The sequence below is a fragment of the Bufo bufo genome, chromosome 1, assembly GCF_905171765.1.
Source record: "Bufo bufo chromosome 1, aBufBuf1.1, whole genome shotgun sequence".
NCBI classification, from domain to species: domain Eukaryota; kingdom Metazoa; phylum Chordata; class Amphibia; order Anura; family Bufonidae; genus Bufo; species Bufo bufo.
Genome location: NC_053389.1, coordinates 631,963,866 through 631,986,076, shown reverse-complemented (window position 1 = coordinate 631,986,076; position 22,211 = coordinate 631,963,866). Strand labels below are relative to the sequence as shown.

At 38.8% G+C, this 22,211-nt stretch overlaps 1 protein-coding gene across 1 annotated transcript in view; it reads left to right on the top strand.

Moving 5' to 3' along the window:
• Window positions 1-6,059: 6,059 nt before the first annotated feature.
• TRPM1 (transient receptor potential cation channel subfamily M member 1) overlaps window positions 6,060-22,211 on the top strand; it is a 131,882-nt gene continuing 115,730 nt past the window's right edge. The window contains exons 1-7 of the mRNA XM_040413840.1: window positions 6,060-6,138; window positions 6,916-7,108; window positions 9,542-9,755; window positions 11,193-11,317; window positions 11,519-11,690; window positions 12,922-13,096; window positions 14,628-14,751. Of these exons, the coding sequence (XP_040269774.1) occupies window positions 7,106-7,108; window positions 9,542-9,755; window positions 11,193-11,317; window positions 11,519-11,690; window positions 12,922-13,096; window positions 14,628-14,751 (813 nt within the window). The 5' untranslated portion in view covers window positions 6,060-6,138; window positions 6,916-7,105. The remainder of the gene's footprint in view (window positions 6,139-6,915; window positions 7,109-9,541; window positions 9,756-11,192; window positions 11,318-11,518; window positions 11,691-12,921; window positions 13,097-14,627; window positions 14,752-22,211) is intronic.

Genomic DNA, 22,211 nt, shown 5'->3' with positions numbered 1-22,211 from the left:
TGCTTATATCTAGAATATTGTAGGTTTAAATTTTTCCTTGTCTGAATTTGTGGGAAATTTCATATTTTCTTTGTCACTCTTCACTGTACAGTATCTATCTATAGTAAACCTTGTGATGTATAGAAGTATTGATAACTGAAATTGTGAGAGAAATAATAGTACGAGTATTAATTGAAAATAGGTTGCTGTGAATGCAGAATTAGTTGCTACCATATAAATAAAAGTTGGAAATATTTTAGGACAATTATAATAATAATTAGGTACTTTTTTATTCATTTTATTAATATCATTCTACAACTTATGGTTGGACAGAAGAGAGAATAATTTTTTTAAACTTTATTATTATTATGTCAAATCTTTAGTCCACATTAACATCACTAGTCTCATGATAATAATTATTACACATTATTTTAAATAATAATCACCATTGATATATCTCTCATACCTGGATTAACACCAATGTGCACACTGCATTTTAACATATCAATATATTTACTGTATATAGGCATAAAACTAGCAAAAACCTGCCAAATAAAAAGGGTATGACAAACAAATAACATTTAATATTGGTAATATTGTTTTATCTTACTTACTAAGTAGCAGACTTATAGGTGAAAGGCAGAATCTTGTAAAGTTGGTCATGTTTAGATATGACTCTTAGGGCTTATACACATGAATGTATATTCTTTCCGTGTCTGTTCCTTTTTTTTGCGGGCCGTATGCATAACTGTTATTTCAATGGGTCTCAAAAAAAACTGAAGTTACTGCATGAGCATTCCGTTTCCGTATGTCCGTCTTGCAAAAAATAGAACATGTCCTATTATTGTCCGCATTACGGACAAGGATAGGACTGTTCAATTAGAGGCCAGCTGTTCCATTCTGCAAAATACTGAATGCACATAGACGTCATCCGTATTTTTTGCAGATCAATTTTTGCAGAGCGCAAAATACATACGGTCGTGTGCATGAGCCCTTAAAGAGCCATTTTTATAGGCAACCAGTAACATGACATCACATACAGTATAAATTACGCCACAAAAAACCGACAATATTCAGGCAGGTCAGGTTCAAAGTAGCTTCAGAATATTAATATTGTGTGTGTGTATTCATATGCAGTAATGCCGTACTGACACATGCTCTACAAGCCACCTACTGGGCTAATCAGTTACATGTCTCATATTCTACTTACAATGTGTCATTCAGTCTTTCCTTCAGCTAGTCACATGAAAGCTCATGCCTCATAACAGCACAATCATATGACTGCCCTGGTAAACTATTGGCATTTCATTAGATTGTGATCTGAATAATCTCATACAAATCCTCTGTTCTGAATGCTGAAGGGTAAAGCATCTATTTTACCAGAACCATAATTAGAAGCTGGTTGAACAGCAGTTGAAAAACAATCATCTGGTGAACCAGGGTTTCACAGACACAGTCATACACATTTTTGTCCAAATTGAATGTTATAGTTGTTCAAACTGGCCATACATGTTCAGTGAAAGCGGGGGTGATGGACGAACGATCTTTCTGATCTTAAGAGCGGTAGTCTTTTGGAATTACCTTTCAGACAATAATGCTGCCATTGATCGGCTAAAACAATGGTACATTGTTAAATTTCACCTGACAAACGTCTGTTTTGATTGAAATTGTCCGTTTTGATCAACTTTAGACTTTAGTTTAGTCTTTACAACTTAATTTAGTTTTACAACTTAATTTGTATATACTGTGAATCCAAATTGAATATACATATCATACATATCAATAAGACAGAATTATTTTATTTAAAGGGGAAAATAATGCATGTTGTGGTCAAACTTTTAGCACTGTCACATTCTTAAGTAATGTCTATATTCTATAATACATCCTGTGGGTGCATGGATGGCAGCATTAAACCCATGGGCATTCTAGAATAGTACAATTCAATAAGCCTATGTTGTTTCCCATAGTCAGCAGTTCACTTATCATGCCTTAAAATGGACAGCGATCTCTTGTAAACCAAAGTGATTAGTTTGGATAGATGGAATCACTTAGGAATTAACACAACATTTGCTAGAGACTTGATCTTACTACTAATATCGTTTTTTTCTGTAGTCAAAATAGCTTGCCTTCGGCCTTCGGCCTGACCACTGCAGTTAATCTGTCATAATCCAAGTACATTCCACACTTTTGCAATTTTAGGTTTTTTAACCCATTTTTTTAAACAGAGAAAACCTATATCATAAATGATTATAATTGACATTGATATATGAAATTGTCAATACTTAAAAAAAATCTTGTATAAAATGTAATTGCACATCATGTAAATTTTTTTCTCAAAGCATTTTGTTTGCTGAAGTATTTGGATTATAATCAAGCTGCCGGTAAAAGGATTAAATAGACAAGGAAAGTGAAACTTCAGAAGCTGTTATGTATTTCTTCATTATGGCAAATCGACAGGAATAAGGAGGTTTACTGCTGAGTAAAGCTGACCATGTATTGGAGTGCTTGACACCTTTCTGACCATCTTCTAATGGCTTTCAATAAGTGGGGCATGCATGGAAACATATTTCATAGGATAGGAATTACGATAGCTTTCTTACTTTTACATCTGATATAGCGCTTATTCACTAATGACTTAGTAGATATGAAACAAGACATATACAAAGTTTATCGGAACAATTATGTAACGTTAAAAAGATTAGGAAAAAAAGGAGCAAATTTTTTTTTGCCAGAAACAACATCACTCTTGTCCATCGACTGGGTATAGTACTGCTGCTCAGCCCTATTCACTTGAATAGAGGAGAGCCGCAATACCAGACACAAACTATGGATAAGAGTGGCACTGTATCAGTAAAATAAAAATTCACATCCTTTTCCCTGACCCCCTACAACCCATTAAACAATCATCTTGTACAGTAAGACCTTTGATAATTACTGTTCAGACAGTCTTCTGTGATGGACACTGTGATGGATTGACATTACAAGACACGTAGGCTCTGAAGAATGACTGCTATTTTGTACTGTCTTTCACAGAATCGCTCATATTTTAAAATCCATTGTGGGTTTACTGAATCATCAACATTTGAGCTATCAAGCTTGTGATGTTCATCTGTCAATCGGAGGCACTTAATGACACTGTAATGGCCAACTTGCTGGAAAATGTTCTTGCCTTCACCCATTCTGACTGTGGGAAGATGTCTCATAAGAGTCAGTGATACATCCCACTATACGTGGCATTTTAACCACTCTTCTCTTTCTTCATCATCAAGGCAGGAGAGATCATCCTTCTCTACTTTTTTTAAATTATAGGCTACAATGAGCCTTTCAGAGAACAGAGGCATGTGAAGGACATTGATATTTGCAGCATTTATTTATAAAGTATACAGAAGGATTAAGTTATTTATTCTACAGAAATATATTTCTCACCATGTAACAGAAACTAAAATTTCTAGTCAATTTCAATAAATATATAATAAGGAAATCACCATAAACTTACAGACATTTTGTGATACACTAAAGTAGCACAAACTTATAGGGACCAAAATGTTATTGTAGGGTAGTGGTCTCCAAGCTGTGTCTCTCCCGGTTTTGGTTCCTTGTCAGCTGGAGAGCCACAGGTTGGAGACTACTGTTCTAAGGCATTTCTTTGCCAACCTTTGCTATTATTTTGAATTTAAATCAAGATTTTTTCTCAAACCCCATACTCCAACTTCAAGCACTACGACTCCCAGTATGCTCCATTCATTTCTATGGAGTTCTGAGAACAGCAAAGCAAGGGAACATATTGAGAGTCGTAGTTTTACCACAGCTGGACTTCCAGAGGTTAGCCATCACAGACCTACAGACACCTTCACCATTCAGAGGGCAAGAAAGATTGTCAGTAGGTACCATCGGTCCTATTGCTCAATGCTGTAACATTATAGTTAAGCAGCATAATTATAGACCAGACGGTCACAGAATGCACCAAATTTATCACAGTGGCACACACGCGCATCTTGCAAGAAGTTAGAGAGTTTTTCATTTTAAAGAGCATCTGTCAACAGAATCAACCCTTTTAAACTATGCCTGATAGGGCTGATCCTGCAGACTAAAATCATACCTCCATTGCCAATGCCTGTCCCTGTCAATTAAGGAGAGAGGGAAGTTGACAGAGAATGAAAGTGAAGGCACTAAGGTGCACCAAGAGGCTGCGGCCCTCCTACATTTGCATAAAAATTAAAAATGCTTTTTTCTCTAAAAGGGATTCCAACAAAAGAGTTGTGATTTTGTGCCTGGTTTAAGAGGGTTGATTCTGCTGAACGATGTTCTTTAAAGGGGTTGTTCAGCCTTGTTGCTGACAACCTTCGGGGTCCTCCCATGTCCCTCTGAACATAAAAAAAACCCAATCACCTGTCCGCAGTCCTACCACTGCCCCATTTCCAGCAGCTTTTGCTCCCCGCAGGATCAGAAAGAAACTTGGTCCCATGACTGCTGTGGCCAATTTCAAGCCTCAGTGCTAAAATGGTAAATCACTGCTGTTATGTAGCATTCAAGTCGCTGTGACTGCGGAGGCCTGTGATTGGCTGCAGTGGTCATTGTTCCAAACTGTTTCATGGTCCTGTGTGGTCTGGAAGTGGTCGGGAATGTAGCAAGGACTGCAGACAGGTGACTGTTTTTTTTTGTTTGTTTTTTTGTTTTTTTTTACATTCAGGGGGGCAAGCAAGGACCCCAGGGGCTGTCAGCTCCAAGAACAGACAACCCTTTAAGGCACCTTTTAAGCTGCATTCCCATTTTTGTCCCAGGTTTAACGTATACGCATGACATATATGCCATACAGTAGCATATGTCACCATAGGGTTCCTTCGTTAAAAAAAATATCCATTTAATGTATATGTTTTTTGCCGGACTCTGAAGGAATAGAAAAGCGTAGTGTACTGCACTTCTGCATCTTTTTTTTTCTGATGCATATGTAAAACATCGGTCAAAAGCGTGATGTGAACACCGCCTAAGTTGACTTACTTCAGACTATTATTTTGCACCAGAAATCTGTTGCGTACTGCTTATAAACCTAGTGCATTTTACAATGCCTTTCTAGATATTCTCTAGGCACAATCATAGATTCTTTTTGTGCAAATTAATAATAAATGTTTCTAAATTGATTTGCATTAAAAATAAGGAGCACCTTAAAGTAGAATTATGGTTCAAGGACTTTAGTAAATGTGGACCACTGTTCCCAGGACGAGGATTGAGGGCAGTGGGAAGTGTCAATAAATTATCTTTAACTTCATACCTTGAATTATAGTCATGCATGCCCTACCTACACACATTATACACAGTGCTATGCCTAATGCATGGCCTGAGGTTGCGGTGCATGACTCTGGGATTCAAAGGGACAGTTATGTGCCATGTGCCGCCTCTTCTGACCTGGTACTAGATGTAACACAGAGTATCGGTTGTGCCCGGAGTGCTCCTTTTAAGGTTTCCACTGCTTTTTACAGGTCAATCCTTCCTTTCTAGGTTATATGCTCAAGCTTCACACAAACATATGGTGGAGTGAGTGTCTAGATTTATTACAGGTCTACCATCAGATGAATAAGTCAATATTATAATCAACAATGGAACGCTTCTTAGTCTACTTTCACACTGGCGTTTTGGCTTTCCGCTTGTGAGATCCGTTCAGGGTTTTCACAAGCGGTCCAAAATGGATCAGTTTTGCCCTAATGCATTCGGAATGAAAAAGGATCCGCTCATTCTGCTTTGGAGGCTGCTTGCAGTGTTTTGGTGTCCATCTGATGAAACTGAGCCGGGGGACAGATCCGTTTTCTATGACACAATAGAAAACGGATTCGTCCTCCATTGACTTTCATTGGAGTTCAAGAAGGATCCGTCTTGGCTATGTTAAAGATAATACAAACGGATCCGTTCTGAATGGATGCGTTTGTGCAGATCCATGACGGATCCGCACCAAACGTGAGTGTGAAAGTAGCCTTATAGAGGAATGAATTAAAAATTTCTCGGCACTATGACATATATATTACCCAAGAAAGGGGACACAAGTTCTTCTCACGTAGCGTAAAATGTCTGTTTCTTTTTCTCACAGGGTCAAAAGGCTTGGATAGAAAAGACATTTTTCAAAAGAGAATGCATCTACATAGTTGCCAACAGCAAAGACAGCAACAGGTGCGTGCCGCGTTATCCCACTGTATCTAATATAAATGTGCATGCCAATTGATAATTATATTTATACTTTTATATTTTCAATCATTTGATTTATTCAGTCATCTACCCGTCCATTAACTTCATGTCATATAATGAGTGACACTGCAGTCTGTGGTTTATTGGCTCATTTGTAGGGCCACATCAGGAGTCCCCATAAAGAGAAATACCTATTAGAACACTATATTAGGGTTTGTCCATGTATGCAATTCTTTTGTGAATTCATGTATTTTATCTGGATGTAATCACTAGGAGTTGAAACTCAGATCTCATTGTTAAAGATATTCCTATCATACTTGAAGACATGGAAATTCAAGTAAGAAGAAAAGATGGTTCCAGCACTTGTAATAACTCAGTTGCCTTTATTTATTTCTTGTAGCATGTAACTCACATGGACACAAACCTTCACCCCAGCATGGTTGACGTGTTTCGAACACAGGTGTGTTACGACTAAGAACACACCTGTGTTCGAAACGCGTCAACCATACTGGGGTGAAGGTTTGTGTCCATGTGAGTTACATGCTACAAAAAATAAATAAAGGCAACTGAGTTATTACAAGCGCTGGAACCATCTTTTCTTCTTAAATTCTACAAGAGCGATCGGCTTGGCTCGTTCCGTGCACAGAGCTGTGGATTGTAAGGTGAGCTGGTTTACATTTATGGACTATGGAAATTCATGGTATTATATAAAATGTCTACATGTGATGGATCTGTCATAAACTGTTGGTGCACTGCTTTCAGATGTTGCTGTGGTCAGCTCATTACGCAGCATGTCCCACCTCCTCAGAATGCAATAGCCAACAAGACTGGAGAAGACAACAAACTGGAAGCTGTGCCTGAAAAATGGTCTATAGGTAAACACACCCAACTGAATCCCACAGATGCATTCGGAATACTGGAGTTCCAGGGAGGCGGACATTCAAATAAGGCCATGGTAAGTATGGACAAATGGTAGTTTTTAAAATTGAGAAAGAAAAAGAGAAAAATACATATGAATTGGTAAGAATTTATCAAAACTGTAGTAGAGGAAAACTGTCTCAGTTGCCTATAGCAACCAATGAGATTCATTTTTCATAACTCCATTGGAAAATGAAAGGTGGAATCTGATTGGTTGCTATGAGCAACTGAGGCTACTTTTGATAAATTTCCTAGAGTTTACCAATTTATATGTATGAGTGATGCTTACGTTTAATAAAGGCTCATTATCTCAAACACAACTGCCCAGCTGACAATTCCCCAGACCCTAGGGAGCAGTGGTGTACAAGGGATCTTAAAGGGGTTGGCCGCTTACCTATAAATATAGTGCATTAGGCATACATTGTAGCAGTGTAAATAGTAGTATGCTTCCTAACTTTAATTCACTGTTCTCTACTAACTGCCCGTACACAAACAATCAATCTTCCCCTGGACATGTCTTGCAGAACATCCAAGTGAAATCAAGCCCTTAGGAAGGGGATTAACTGATCAACCCCTCCATGACTGTATGTGCACCCCTGTTCCTCTGTCTCTATTTTGCATGCTCCAAATCCAAAAACCATGTGTGTCAGAAACGTACCATTGTCTCCCCGTCCATTGTGCATCCAGGATGCTATATCAGCACAGTAGGACGCATAGAACAAATCTAAAACTGCACATGCACAGATGTATTGTCCTAGACGCACATTGGATAGGGGGACAACAGACTAGGTAAGTTTCTACTGCGCATGCTGAATGGGTTGGCCAGGTGACCCCCCCCTAGGGTGTTATGTCAGTTGCACATGCTGCATTTCATATTCCATTAAGGTTTCTGTCATTTATATGTGAAGAATATGGTAAGGTGTGAATTTGATCTGATCTGATGTAATCTGTCACCAAGGCTTCAAACTTTGTATTTTGCATCAGTATTTGTAAGTCAAACCCAGGTGTGGAAACAATGGAGAAAAAGTATCATGGAAAATGGTTTTGGCTTAAAAATACTAACCAAATAGTGACCGTGTGGAAGTGGCCTGAGAGTTATCAAAACTAGTTCAAGAGAAAAGTGAAGGAGCTGCTAATAGCAATCAATGTGTTTTATAGAAGTCAGTATATTAAAAGGCATTATCTAACCTAAGATTTCCTTATCATGCTGATTAGTATATGGTCTCCTGCAGGTTCTGTTCTTTCTGACTTCTGCATGGTCTTGTAGTTTTGTTCTTGTAAAGTCAGTATTGTTTGGCACTCTCACCTTACCAATGGAGAGGCTGCAGAGATTATGGCTCAGGGCACAGTTTCTTGCTTGGGGGGGTGGTGGGGGTGAGAGGGGTCACAATTCTTAATCCCCCTGAGTCTCACACAATAGGTGCATTCATGTAAAACCTAAGCCTTGTCACAGTAAATAGGATGGATGAATTCTGACGCTAACCAGTACTGAAGATGTTTAGGTAATACAAGGCTGTGACCAGCATATTTAGTATCCTACACTGATAAATACTTTTAAGTATTTATTTATTTTACGTACTTATATGGCGCTGCTATATTCCGCAGCGCTTTACAGACATTATCATCCAACTGTCCCCCAATGGGGCTCACAATCTAAGTTCCCTATCTGAGCCACCGTGCTGCCCAAGTATGGGAATTAAATTAAAATGTGGAGACATAGTATATAGTGCATGGGAATTGCACAAATAGCAATAACACTTTACATTCTGATCTAAAAAAACAACAACATTTAGAGACTTCTAAATTGGGTGCGACTTCCCTTTAAAGAGGACCTGTAACCTTTCCTGACATGTCTGTTTTAGATACTGCATTGCATGTCAATTCTGGAGCCTTTTTTCATGAAACGCTAAGTTGTGCCATTCCTCTATTATTAATACTAGTTTATGAATGAATTGCCAGCAGTCTGCAATAAAGGTCCTTCTGGGTGCTACCAGTTACGCAGCCTAACACTGGAGGTACTGAGTGGATAGTGTCAGACACCCCCGTCCCCAACTGGTAACACCCAGCTGAACCTGGTAGTAATTGATTCATAAAACTGTAAAAGAAATGACATATCATGCCATATTTGAAAAGATACTCGTGAGCTGTTATTTTAAGGGGTATGCAAATAATTACTAAAACACATGTCAGGAGAGAAAACAACATGCCATGCAGAGTAGATTACTAGGACTGGGCGTGCCACTGATCATAAAGAAATTACTGTATAAGTGACCACGAGAGAATGCTACAGAAGTGTATACATTATCAACCAGCAGATGTAGACTAGTGGAGCTATCTCTGAAGAGCAGGGAATGTTTCTTTGTTTCTTTCTAAAATCAGAATATCCTTACTGTATCTTATAGTGAGAACCACAAAATGGATTATATCTTATCCTAATCTTGCCTTTACTATGGTGATTGTCTTCTTATAGTATATCCGGGTATCTTACGATACAAAGCCCGATTCTCTACTTCACCTCATGGTAAAAGAATGGCAGCTAGAACTCCCTAAGCTTCTAATCTCTGTGCATGGTGGACTCCAGAACTTTGAAATGCAGCCTAAACTAAAGCAAGTCTTTGGGAAAGGGTTAATCAAAGCTGCCATGACCACTGGGGCCTGGATATTCACTGGGGGCGTCAGTACAGGTAAGAACTTTGATAAATGACTGCTAGTTTGGGTTGGGTTCTTATAGTATGATACAGTCCAAGACTTTTACACATGGAGATGATCACTCTAACAATCGTCCTTACAAACATTAATTCCTGATCATTGCTCTGTGTAAACAGTCCCAGCCATTGAACTACAGATGATAAAACGCTTGTTTGTCGTTGATCTGATCTTTTATACGGACATAAAAATGGCTTTTTTAGCAGCATGCCTCATCCTGTAAACAGGGGTAGTTCTATAGAGAATATTGTTACCTGTATAAGGGGGTGGGAAATAAACAATCACATGAACAGTCACATAAACAATCACACGATAACTGCAACATGAGAATGAAGTAAATGATCACCAATTAACTTACAATATTAACAAGTGCTGCTCATTACAGACAGTTTAACTGCCAGTGGAAGAGGTGCAGACACCCTAGATATGGATATGTGATCATCTTACTGTTTGTTGGTGCTCGCAGAGGCAAATTAAGAGTTGATATATGGCAGATCTCAATGGTGCCTGATCAAAATGTAAAATGGTTGCAACAGTAAACGTGGTATAAAATGTACTATATGAAAAGGACTTGGATTTTCTTTCCCAGAATCAGCACCACTCTGGTCCATGGATTCAGCTCCGTCATAGTCAAGTGAATAGGACTGAATTGCAATACCAGGCACAACCTATAGACGAGAGTGACGCTGTTTCTATACAAAAAGCAGATCCTGTTTTACAAAGCTTTAAGGCTGCTTCATCTGGAATATGCAGTTCACTTTATAGAAAGGATGCTCTGGAACTGGAAAAAGTACAAAGGAGAGCGACTAAATTGATAAGGGGCATGGAGGGTCTTAGTTATGAAAAAAGATTAAAATAATTAAATGTATTTAGTCAAGGCGTCCAAGAGGGGACATGATTAACCTATACAAATATATAAATGGGCCATACAAAAAATATGGTGAAAAGCTATTCCATGTAAAATGCCTTCAAAAAACAAGGGGGCACTGCCTCCGACTGGAGAAGAAAAAGTTCAGTCTCCAGAAGCGTCAAAGCTCCTTTACTGTGAGAACTGTGAATCTGTGGAATAGTCTACTTCAGGTCATGGTCACAGCAGGAACAGTGGACATTAATTAGATGAATTCTTAAAAGTAAATAACATTATTTACATCTTCACCTATTCCTTGGTTAAATTTTATGAACTTATGTCTTTTGTTAACTGTATTAACTATGTAAAAATTTGAAAATATTATCATTGGGCAAATACCAACCTTAACCTGAATAATTAATAGGCAGATTGATCAATTATCATTAGTTTAAACTATAACATTATGAATATCTGTGAGGAAAAAATTCTGGTATTGAATGAAAGTATGATAATCTTTGTACACTAATGCAGTGCTGTCAATGCTGCAAGTTACCGTTACTTATTGCAGGTGTAATACGTCATGTGGGCGATGCCTTGAAAGATCACTCTTCCAAGTCCAGAGGAAGAATATGTGCCATAGGAATTGCACCTTGGGGTATTGTGGAAAACAAGGAGGATCTTATAGGAAAAGATGTAAGAAATATGATTGTGGTAGAATAATAGCGCAATTTGCAACTCTAGGTTTTTCTTGATTGTATTTATTTTAAACCAAAACTTGAATGTAAACCAAAACTAAAAATATTCTATTAATTATATTAAACTAATAATAATAATAATAATAATTGTAAAATACTAATATGTCAATTATTTATTTCATTCTATTCATTCTAACAGGTATCAAAACCTTATCAAACCATGTCTAATCCTCTGAGTAAACTATCTGTATTGAATAATACTCATACACACTTCATATTAGCGGATAATGGAACACTTGGAAAATATGGAGCTGAAGTCAAATTAAGACGCCAGCTAGAAAAGCACATATCACTTCAGAAAATCAACACTAGTAAGTGTGATCGTGTAGATATTTATCATTCTTCCTCCATTGTGTATTTCCACAACTACATCTTTTCCTGGCAGTAAAGATCTTTTCCTAAGCATCCCTTTCCACCACCAGCAATCAGTGAACTGTCATAACATGCATGAAAACTCCTCCATTGTGAGTCACATATGTACATAAAGTGTGACTCATTTAAGTTTATATAATATAGTGTATTTTAATATAGTGTAGGAACAGGGATGGATTTTGTTTGTACTAGAAAACAGGGTGTAAGAGTCTTCTTAGCATTTCTAAGGAAAGTCTGTCTTCAGTCTTCAGCGCTCTACTGAGTGCTGGGGACACATGAGTGTAATTTATTTTACATAGGATTACAGTCTGCCTCTTGTCACTACCCCAGTCCCTGACTATGTATATGTGCCCTATCACTGTCCATCACCCTACCTATCTGATTTGTTGCACACAGTAGAACTGAAGACGGAAGACAGACTCTTCTTCACAAGGGTTAAGGTAAAGCTTTGCCAAGAAGATTCTTTACAACTTGTTTTATAGTACAAAGAAACACCTTTCCCTAATAAATAATTTTACAAAAATGTTTAACAGCCTTGTCCATACACTATATTAAAAATATTTAGAAATTACAGTTACACTTTAAGTACCTCAAGTACCTCTATTTCTTTGTGTAAAGCATGGGAATACATAGTTAAGATATAGGTGTGCATATGAGAGTGAAGAAATACAGTGATTTCATAATATGTGACAGGGAGAAGCGAATTCACTTCTAAGAATTCTAGGTTACTCTTCAATGTGTTCTTGTTTATGGCAAGGGATAACAACTTCCTTTCTATCTTAAGGTGGGTTGTCCAGGAATTTAAGAGACCTGCTTGACTCTGTGACAACCCCTTTATGTTTTTCATGTGATCAAGATTTGTTTACAAATTATAACAATTCAGCATTTTAGTATGTATGGTTTTCCATATGTAAATATTATGTCCTATTAACATTGAATTTCTAGGGTATGATTGATAATGTGACACATGGGTTTCCCTTTGTCATCCTATGCCTGGGAATAAACAGGAGGCAGGGACAGCAAAGGGATGCTCAGCTGTCATCTCCTGCACCAATGTGACCACTATACATGTATAGATTTCATTATGTAGTGCATGAAATCATGCATTATGTCCCATTTTTATTGGCATCCAATTTTAATCAATAGCTGAGTGTATTTTTTATGTTTTAGGGCTAGGACAAGGTGTACCCGTGGTAGCACTCATTGTGGAAGGAGGTCCTAATGTTATTTCCATTGTCCTTGAATGCCTGCGTGAAGAACCACCTATCCCTGTAGTTGTTTGCGATGGAAGTGGGCGAGCCTCTGACATACTATCTTTTGCCCACAAATACTCAGAGGAAGCAGGGTAGGACTTTCTGTTATACAGTATGTAGAGTACTTCTATGATCCAAAAATTTCCTTTTCCATGTAGTGAAATTTTCCTCATCTCCAGTATTTACTTAAAGGGAGTCTGTCAGCAGTTTTTGACTATGCTGAACTGCTGACAGCACTAGACAGGGGCTAGTCACAACAGTGCAAACATACTCTTTGTAGAACTTTTATCAGATGTAGTGTTAATATGAACTTCTTTTCAGCTAGATTCTATTCTTGCAAGTGCCCAGGGTTTCCCAGGGCTGAATGTTAAATGGTCTCTGCATTGAGCTGCTTTACAGCCCCTCCCCTCTTCTTTGAGTGACAGATGTAGCATCCAACCAGAGGGGAGGGACTGGGAAGCAGCTCAATGCAGATAGCAGAGAACACTTCACTGTAAAGCCCTGTTCTGGGCACTTGAGCGAGCAGAATTTGTTAGAATAAAAGTTCATATTCTCAGTATTACTGATGATAAAAGCTCTACGAAAGGTATGTTTGTATTGTTCTTCCCAACCCCAACCTACTGCTGACAGTTTAGCATGGGCAAATTATAAATTGAAATTATAGAGAATACAACCAGGTTTATGAGATCATTGCATCACGAAAGTGTTGCCTACTTTTCATGTACTCTATTAAGGAATTCTGAGTTAAAGGGGTTATCCCACAAAAATGAGCGCTTCTCCACAGGGATCCCCCACAATCCCAAGAATGAGAGGGTTCCTGAATCCCCATTCTGAATGGAGTGGCCATGCATGTTTCTGTCCCACGTTCCATTCACTTCTACGTGACAGCCCCATATGAGTGAATGGGATGACATTTAATAGAGGAGAGTCCCGTGTTCAGGATCTTTATCTCTTGGCCATAGTGCAGAGCGGTTACAAATAACATTTCTCACTCTGGAGAACTTGATCTGTCCTCCCTTACACATCTTACAATCTTATATATAAAAAGTTACAAAAAATTCATTGAGGTTTTAGGTCTTCTGATATAATCTAAACAGATACACTGCACTGCAATGGCTTCAGTTTATTCCATAAGGATGCACGTTGGCAGGTACCATGACATGTCCAATTTACCAGCACTGTAGAGGTAGAAATGACAATTTTTTAGATTAGTAAATTACAGCAGATTTTTTTGACCAGTACAAAAAATTGCTGCTATATTTGCTGCCATTTTGTAGTTAGTTACTTTGTTTTAGCAATTCTCTTTTTATTGAGTATCTTGCAACAACAAAAATGAACAAACCAAGTGAGTAACACATAGGTCATTTCTTGTGAGACATATAACACATAGGGGTGTGAGAGAGCCATCACGTCAGCACATGCAGATTGTGGAGTAGGTTCATGTTCACATTCCTTCAAGATAAATATAGGTCTGTTTATTTGGAGAGCAGTGAATATAGCTATGATTTTGAGGCTACACCAGCAGCAGCATCTCATTGATGCCTTATGAGTATGAATGCTCACTAAATAAGTAACAAAACGTGCTTTTTTTATTTTTGTATTTTTGCTGTTGTTTTTTTTTAGGATAATCAGTGAATCTCTTCGTGATCAGCTTCTTGTTACCGTTCAGAAAACATTTAACTACAGTCGGAATCAGGCTCACCAGCTCTTCATCGTCCTAATGGAATGTATGAAGAAAAAAGAACTGGTAAGACCACTATAGACTCTAGTGCTGAGCCATTTTATGACTTCTTGCAGACTATGAGTGTTTCCCCCCCCCCAATTTATAAAAAAAATTACGGATAGCTACTAATTTTTACAGACAAATGGTAAAGCTATAATACATCCTACAGATTTAAGGATACTCGTTCTCATTGAAGAGATCCAGCTCTATATGGAGATATGCTTGGGGAAAAAATGACAACTTAGTTTTCTTTCTTCTGGAGGAGAACTATCTCATACCATTAAAAGCTCCTACAAAAAATAAAATAAATAAAAGGGTGTCTCTTTCTTTTGGATGAGTCTCTGAATTAGCTGATATGAGGTAGTTTTCTTCCTTTTAGAGAAGGGCTACATACATTGCATACATCCTGAAGATTATAAGCAATGGTATCCTCAAGGCCACAACACTTATATTGACAGCATTCACTGTAAATTCTAAAAATGATAATTACAATCACAATAAGCTATACAAGATATTCCAGGCTCAATCACAGACACAGAAATGTCTTTCATGGACACTGGAAAAAGTCTCCTATTTTTACGGACTGTCCAGGAATTTACGGACAGTTGGTGACCCTGACTGCTCCTGTAGAGTAGTTATCATCCTTTGCATAAATAAAAAGGATTATACTAAATACCCAAGCTTCAGTCAAATGCCACCATATGAGGGACAAATATTAAATGCCCTCAAAAGTTTTTGGGGAAAAGGTTTTACTGTGGAACCGGATTACATTTTTACCATGTGGAGCTAACTCTTGAGAAAAATATTCCTCCCTTATTATAGAAGTGTAGCCTGCATGGCAACTATTACTGAACTATTTTATATATATTTTTTTTTATTTCTTATGATTTTTAATGTTATATAACATTTTTGGGTATGGATAAAATCTCATACTCTTGTGTCTTCCACCAATAAAGATTTTTATGTCCCGTCTGTCTTGAGTGTGAGTAGTCACTGTGTCATTATTCATGCACCATACAATGGGACCATTCCTCTTCCCTGTGTACCATCAATGTTTAGCTGGTCATGGGGCCGTGTCTAATTTGCAAACAAGTGTGGATTTACCAAATCAGTCATACAGAAGGAATCATACAAAGAGGCAACAGTATGCTGTTTTATAGTAAAAATGCCTATCATTCTTTAGATTTGAATCAGTTTGTTGCAGTCATATGATGGTCAGCTGAGTCTATCAAATAGACTAGAAGGGTGGATTATACATGACATGACATTACATTACAATGGTAAGCATACATCTTGGCCATTTAAATCTATTGCTGGCAAATCATATAATTTCAGGCAATGATGGTATGTTATCATTCAACAATAGTTTATGTATTGAATTTCACCCAATGAATTAGCATTTTGGTTGAATTCCTTTTTAATCAACATTTTACTAATGTGTATGCCCACCTTTAATCATGAGACAACCTCTTTAACGCCTTACTGATCCACAATGGATATATCAGTGAAGAGCAGGTGCTAAATTCGGCACCACGAGGTGCCTTTACACAGGGCCAGGGACGTATCTACCATAGTGGCAGACCATGCGACTGCTATGGGGCCCAGGGCAAAAGACGGCCCAGCCTTAGTTGGGATCATCTCCTCTTCTACTGGAGGTGGAAACTTGATCAGGACTCTACCCTCCAAAGGAACAACAAATTAAGCAGTGGAAAAATGGCCCAAGGGTCATTGAAAAGGGTTTAGGCAGAAACTCTTCTGTCCTGTGTAGGGGCCTGGTTTGATCCTTGCTATGGGGCCCTTACTTCTCTATGTACGCCACTTCGCAGGGCCGTCATGAAGAATTTCAGGGCCTCATACTGGCAAACCATGTGAACCCACACACACACACCTGGACGCCTCTCACATTCATTGCCATAACAGCTAGAGACGAGAAAAATGTTGAAAAGTTCAATTCGGCCGATTCGGCAAATTTCACAAAAAAAATTGCTTCGTGATTAATTACTTTGCCACTAAGCGCATTTTTTTGTACTTAGCGGGTGCAATGACAGGGAGCTGCGATAGCGCCACCCCCGTCATTGTACCCCTCATGTATGTACCCCTCATACATGATCGCGGCATCTGAGTGTAAAATTAACAACAAATAAAATTTAATCAAACTTACCGCCTCCATTTGCTTGCAACGGGCCGGGTGCCGCCATCTTGCTTGAAGATCTCGGCCGAAATCCTGTGCGGCGCGAGATTACGTCATCATGCAAACTGGCGTGGTGACGTATTACATCATCACGCCAACCGGCGTGATACTGTAATCTCGCGCCGCACGGGATTTTGACCGAGATCTTCAAGCAAGATGGAGACTGGCGGCCCGTCGCAAGCAAATGGAGCAGGTAAGTTTGAATTTTTTTGTTTTTTATACTATTTCAGGTTAAATCGATTCGTTGCAACGAAGCACGAGGATATTCGGCTTCTAGGCAAATCGAACTTATCCTCATCTCTAATAACAGCCATAACTTTAGTTTTTTTGTAGCAGGTCATTTTGCAATACACATCAGTACGATTTTAATTTCTATACATTTTATTATGGGTTAAATGAGGGCAAAAAATTTGTATCATTTTTATTTACGTTATTCGCTGATCATAAATACTGTGTTCCCTGTATTGTATGGATTATTTTGATTACAGGGATAACACATAATGTTTTGTGATATTTAATAGTAGGTATGTTACAAAAACGCATTCATAATGATGGTTTTTCTCTAATTTTTTGTAACATTAACTTTGCAGAAAAATGTATGGTAAGTTATATCATAAAAGAAAAGCTGTAAAATAAGAGTTCCATCTTCCTACCATAGTTTTTAGTAAAGAAATTATTTCACAGGTATCTATTGGGAATTGAACTCCAGACAGCAAGATTACCGCTACTTTACAGAATTGATGTGATGTTTAGATGGGATGTTCTTGCCTAAAAACAGTATTACCCCCAGACCCCCCATAAGGGTTTTTTGTTTTTGCGTTTTTGTTTTTCACTGCCTGAATTTCTGGGGCAATAACTTTTTTTATTATACCCATATGAGGGCTTGTTTATTGCAGGACAAATTGCACTTTCTAATTCCAATAGTATTGCATATGATGTAGTGGGGAGCTGTAAAAAAAAATTAAAAATGGGGTGAAATTGGAAAAAAAACTATTCCACAACAGTTTTATGGGTTCTGTTTTTACAGCCTTCCCTATACGGCAAAACTGACCTGTTACTTTCATTCTCCAGGTCAGTACGATTACGGCAATACCACATACTTTTCTTGTGTTTTAATACTGAACAAAAATAAAAACCTTGAAAACATTTAATTTTTTATTTTCCTTGCCATATTCTGACCCCTATAACTTATTGATACCATTTTGGGGTGTGTATGACTTTTTGATAACTTTTTTTTTATTTTTTGGTGGGAGGTGAAGTGACCAAAAAATTTTGAATCGCCCATTTTTACTTTCACCATTTGCCGTATGGAATAAATATTTTCATATTTTAATAGTACGGGTGTTTTTTCACTTGGCGATGCCCATGATGTGTATTTTTTTTATTGTGTACATATTTTTATTATAATTTGGGGAAAGGGGGGGTGATTTGAATTGCAAGGATTAGGGGAGCCGGAGCACACCCAAAAACACGTGCTTCCGGGTTTTTGCTTGTTCGAATGTCCACAATCAGTGTTACCGCCGGATTTGGATATTAGTCCCAGGGATCTTCTATACAGTAAGGGATGAAGCTGCTGCCCACTATACAGGTTCGATTCCCAGGAATTTCCTGTGAAATAATTTATTAAAAGTTGTGGTACTAAAATGGCACTTTTATTTTCTAGCTTTTTTATCTTGGTAAATGTTACATTTTTCTGGAAAGTTAATATTACTAAATAAAATAATGAAGTGAAAACCATAAATAAATGTGTTTTTGTAATCATAATAACCCGTACAGTATAGTGAACACATTATTCATAGTGATCAGTAAACAGTGTAATTAAAAATGGTGCTTTATTTTATTAATAAACTACAGAAAATCCTATCTTTCCAATGTGGTAGGCCTGTAGTGTGATCGTAAAATACTCTGCCTGCTGTAAGAAGGTCTTTGGTTTAAATAAACAAAGATCTGGAAATTTGTTTAGTAAAAAATATATGTGCTGAGAGAGGGTCCCTCCTCCAAACCATATGAGCCCAAGTGCCACACTGCTTCATTAATATTCACTACACTGAACTGAATATTAATGAGGCTGCTCGTGACCTGAAGGGGCTGTGCCTAGGTCCCTGACTGTTGTACCACATGTATCACATGTAGATCCCTCTGCCACGGACGATGGTCTGTGGGCAGCCTGACAGATATAGCCATCATGATGATCTCGTGGGCACTGCTACATGTCCCCATGAGATCAAGACTGGAGCTCTGCTGTAGTTCACAGTCTTCTACTGCAACTGCTGGCATCAAATGATACCAGATACCAAGACATAACTAAATCAACACCATGGAGCATGGAGTAGGGAACAAAAACAGTGGATCGGTGGATAAAGGGCAGTGGACACAAACGCTGTCACACACCGATGCCTTACCTTGACCACTGAAAGAGCTTGCCTAGCGTTGTACAATATCAGATCAAATCTTTCCATGATGAATTTCTGAATGCTAGAAATTTAGCAAAAACTTTTAGGGTGCGTTCACATCACCCCTAGTTATTTCCTTTGGAGGAGCAGAACAACAAAAATTGTTCAGATTCAGCACATAACTGAGATGAACGGAGCTAAACTGACTCCATTGATTACAATGGAGTCTGTTCAGTTCCTGTACGGGAACCCATTTTCTTATTGGACAAAAAAGTTTTTTTGATGGAATCTGCGACAGAGATTTCAATGCAGATGTGAACAAGCCCTTATACATATAATGTTCTTTGCCACCTCCACTTGGCTCCAGTGAATCCAGCCTGAGTATAACACAGGTCCAGTCCTGAACTTCCAGCACTGATGGGGTCTATCTTTTTTGCGGAGATGCGGAATGGACATGCGGATGCGGCACCACAGACAAGTACAATCAGCCCTGCAAAAAAGCAACCTTTAGGCCCCTTTCAGACAAGCGAGTTCCATGCTCCGCACTTGCAGCGTGAGTATAACACAGGTCCCGTCCTCAACTTCCAGCACTGATGGGGTCGCATAGCATTATATTAATTTATGATGCTATATAACCCTTAGGCCTCTTTCGCACGGCCCTAGTGCTCCCGTGGGCGTATCGCGGGCCGCATACGGCGGTTCCGCAATACACGGGGCACCGGCCGTCACGGATGCGGACCCATTTACTTGAATGGGTCTGCAAATCCGGAGGTGCGGTGCCAAACGGAAGCACGGAACGGAACCCCACGGAAGTACTACGGAGTGCTTCTGTGGGGTTCTGATCCATGCTTTTGTTCCAAAAAAAAAATAGAACTTGTTCTATCTTTTTGCTGAACGGATGGATCATGGACCGATTCAAGTTGAATGGGTCTGGATCCGTGCCGGCCGCCACTCTTTGCCTGTGCATTGGGGACCGCAAATTGCAGTCCCCAATGCATGGAACGGAACCAATACGTTCGCGTGAAAGAGGCCTTAGAAGTCTGGAATGTATTGTATGACACTGACATAATGCTGTCAGTGTTATCCAATACATTCCAGAACTATAAGGGTTACATAGCATCATAAAGCAATATAATGCTATGCGACCCCATCAGTGCTGAAAGTTCAGGACAGGAGCTGCTGCATACTCACGCTGCAAGTCTGGAGTGTGGAACTCGATTGTCTGAAAGCGGCCATACAGATATGTGAGCATAATAGTAAAAAATCACAGTATAAATACATCCTACATGATAGTGGACTACACGAGCAGTAATGATCACTTTCAGAGTACATATCAAACTGCCAAAAGAGGGTTATATTATCATGATAAGGGTGCATTTACACAACCTTATCCGTTTTTGCAGATCTGCAAAACACAGATACAACATTCTCAAAACAGACAAGAATAGGACATGCTTATCTTTTTTGCGGAGATGCAGAATGGACATGCGGATGCGGACAACACATAATGTGCTGTCCGCATCGTTGCCGGCCCCACTGAAATGAATGGGTCGGCATCCAACCCACAAAAAATGCAGATCGCATGGGGACCAAAAATATGGCCGAGTGAATCGATTCATAGACTGAGACTGTCAGCTGGCACAGGACTGCTGCCCTGCCCACATCCAGCACAATATGTCTCATAACACATCATGAATTCTGTCAACGTCAAGTATATTACCATGCATGCTTGTTGTTGGGACAAGTACATAGGGGGTCATTTCAGACGCAGATGGTGGTGCAACGGTTAGCTGCGCTGCTATCTGCGACTTCGCGCTGCTCACGCCAGGTCTAAAATTGCGGGCTGGGCAGGTAAGGGGATGGGCCGGCAGGCCCGTCTCATTCATGATTTAGGCTTTGAAAACAGTATAAATGTAAGATAGCGCGGAAGCGGTCTTACATTTAGAACTGGCGCTGAATGCGCTGAAGTTATGGAGAGGCCGGCGCCTCTGTATAACTTCTGTGGATCCTCAGCCAGATATGGGCCTTTAATAAGACCGGCGTCTTAATAAATGTGCCCCATAGTCCCTTTGTGAGTGTGACTGGGCTGATATTTTCAAATAAAATAAGAATCTGAGATAATTAAGATGAGATGTGAATTGGACCTGACACAGAATATGTTCCTTTAAAGAAATGATGAATGTTTTTTTTTTTTATTAAAGGGAATCGATCATTAGAAAATGTACTGTTAAGCCAGGCTCAATGCCTTGTAGAGATGTATGCACTGATACCTTTCACTTCTCAATCCATTGCTTTATTTTAATCCATATGTCGATGAGCAGGTAAGTGAATCAAGAGCAATCACAAGTCACTGTACGCACCTCATTCCTCTGGCTTCCTCTACTAGCCCCTCCCTCTGCTTGATTGACAGGACCAGTTTCCTAAATAGTCATCTCACCTAGCCCTATCAAAATGGAAAGGGGAGGGGCTGACACAGTGGGTTGTACCTGCCCTTGCTGCACTTAACGTCTCATTTGCATATGGATTAAAATAATTTTTTCTCCAGAAAGAAGAAAACTATCATTACATTCAACTGAGTTGGCCCTTCAGATTTCCTGACAGACTCCCTTTAATAAACCAATAATCACAGTTTAGCAATTTTCATAATTTTCTTAAAGGGAAATGTCACTTTTAGCAATAATAATATAAGGGTTGTTCACACAAAGCAGATTAGTTGCAGAAATTGCAACAAATCTGCCTGGTATGGACATAGCCATAGTGTTTGTGCACATTGCCATAACAGGGCTTCTGTAGAGATGCATGAGCCCTTCATTATTCCACCATTTGTCTATAATTTTATGCAGCGTTTTTTTAATGTGGAAATCCATATGAATTAAACATAAAAATGTATCATGTTCTGC